The 2,346-nt window shown below is 34.0% G+C and overlaps 1 protein-coding gene across 1 annotated transcript in view; it reads right to left on the minus strand.

Moving 5' to 3' along the window:
* Nucleotides 1-751, minus strand: part of top2a (DNA topoisomerase II alpha) — a 27,015-nt gene extending 26,264 nt beyond the window's left edge. The window contains exon 1 of the mRNA XM_007559696.2: nt 734-751. Coding sequence (XP_007559758.1) covers nt 734-751 — 18 coding nt within the window. The remainder of the gene's footprint in view (nt 1-733) is intronic.
* Nucleotides 752-2,346: the final 1,595 nt, after the last annotated feature.

Below are 2,346 nucleotides of genomic sequence, written 5' to 3' on the forward strand. Positions count from 1 at the left end.
GTAGATCATAAGAATATATTACATTCTAGAAATGAACTAGAATGTAATATAATGTGACTCCGCTGTTTACATGTGTCTGTACACTGAATCTGTCTTGCAAAGTGCAAATAAACGCCGTTTATTGTGAATTACTTGCATAATTCAATGTTTTGTGCTGAAAGGGTTAGGTTTACTTGTTTTGTTAAACTCTCGTTTTCCCTTTTGTTGTCCTGTTCCGTGTTGTGCATTTCTTTCAAAAGCTGTGATGCATCGTTTAGTTGCAAAAATGGTAGCATTAATTTCATAAAAACGAGTCAAGCATATTTATCTTGATAACCCTAACGCAATATGTTTATCTGCTCTTTTCATTTAAAAGTTTAACAACTTTCATAACAGTAAATTAATATGTTACTGCCACTAACAGAAATGTATGCGTAACAAATTTTACCTAACCGGTATAAAAGTAGCACGGTTAGCTAAATAAATAAATACTTGTTTGCAACATTTTCAATAGGAAAGAAAGGATATCTTGTTATTTTGTGCATGTTATGTGCTTGGACACAAACTATAGGAACAATAAAATTACCTGTTTTTTACCTCTACGCTCCATGATTTGAATTTGTAGCTTTTTAGTTTACGAGCTAAAGTCTTGCTAAGGTAGTTAACAATTACACACGTTGCTAGGTTGCTAACTTTAACCACTCAGTAGCAGTAAGCTCGCAACTAAAAGTTGAACATATGACATTAACGTTACCTTCAGTGGTTGAGCCATTCTTCTGGTGCTTTGTGTTTGCAACAATTTAAATAAAATACGGCTAAACCTGGAGAAGCAACTTTTAAACGACTGAAACTCCGAACTAAACCCTACCGCAACGAAATTGGACCCTGTTTAAAAATTTGAATTTTGAGCAAACAGCTCCCGCTCGCTGCTTTGACCCAATTAGACGAGAGAACATTGCGACGACCCAGACTGTTTTCCTCCAATGAGGGACACAAACCAAACGCCAACCAATAGTTGGCCGAAAAAGTAACATTAACCCGCCTCTTTGATATTCACAGGCTAATCAGCATGCGTCGTGGTATTTCTGCTTCCTTTCGTCCACACGTTCAATATTTTCTTCAGCGCTATGAAACTAAGTTTCTATTACAAACAACAGCTACACTATAGTAAACAACTGTTTAATATATGTACAAAAAAAAAAAAGTAAAAGTGTTTACAACATGTGGCTCTGGAGCCTCAAGTGTCTCTTGACTTTCCACAATGGCTCTTTAATAACTTTAGCTAAAAATGATGAACTAAATAATGTTTATAAATTAATGTAACAAGTAAAATTTTGGTAGTTTTCTTTTTTTGTGGAATAATAGTATTGAATTTCCACAACTGAGTGACACTAAAAGTACCTGTATTATTATTTTTTATCTACTTTTACTGCCAGAGTAGGAAACCAGGTGTTTTTCAAAAAGTTTACAAACTTCACATAGAAGAACATTTTGCAAGATACTTTTCCCTTTATTTTAAAACTTGAAAATAGAAATAATATGATGATTCTTTAAAGACTGACTATAAATTCCCTATTTATCAAAAAATATAAGCTGCCTTTTTCAAAAAGTAAAGGAACATTTGTAGCTCCAAAGAACTTTTTACGTAGAGGAGCTAAGAGTAAAACGGCTCTCTGGGTTGTAACGGCTGCAGACTCCTGTTCAGTCAAACGTTTAGAATTTACTGAAACTGAAAAACACCGAAAAAAAATTCCTCCATTATTTGAATTGTAGCATATTTAATTGCAATGATGTTTAAAGTGTATCCCTAATGTATTATTATTACCTCCTAACCTATTTCACATATTGTGACATGTACTTTTGGGTAATTTATGTGACAGATTTGCACAAACCAGACTCTAATTGTTGAGTGCTTGATGATTACAGATGTTTTAGGCAGATAACAGAACTATACCCCAACCTTTGACTGTTTCAAAGTTTAACAAGAGGGTGGAGGCTCTGGAGGAGCTGCAGAAATCAACACTGAGGTGGAAGAATATGGTAAAAGGACAACTGTTAGTGGTGCTCTCCATAAAATCTGTACTTTATGGACAGAAAAAAAAAAACATTACTGGAATAAAGTAAAAAAAATCTAGTTTTGTAGTTTTCCAAAAATATTTTGTAGGCTACAAATATCAAATGTGGAAGAAAGTATGCTTATCAAATAAGAGCAAAATTAAACTTTTTTGGCCTATGTGTTGTTGAAAACAAGCAGTAGAAATTACCCAGAAAACACATTTTCATGGTGAAACACGGTAGTGGCAGCATCATGCTGTGAGGATGCTTTCCTTTAGCAGGAACAGGATACTAGCCACAGTTGATAAAAAA

Source organism: Poecilia formosa, unplaced genomic scaffold (genome assembly GCF_000485575.1).
Source record: "Poecilia formosa unplaced genomic scaffold, Poecilia_formosa-5.1.2 Scaffold4, whole genome shotgun sequence".
Taxonomy (NCBI): domain Eukaryota; kingdom Metazoa; phylum Chordata; class Actinopteri; order Cyprinodontiformes; family Poeciliidae; genus Poecilia; species Poecilia formosa.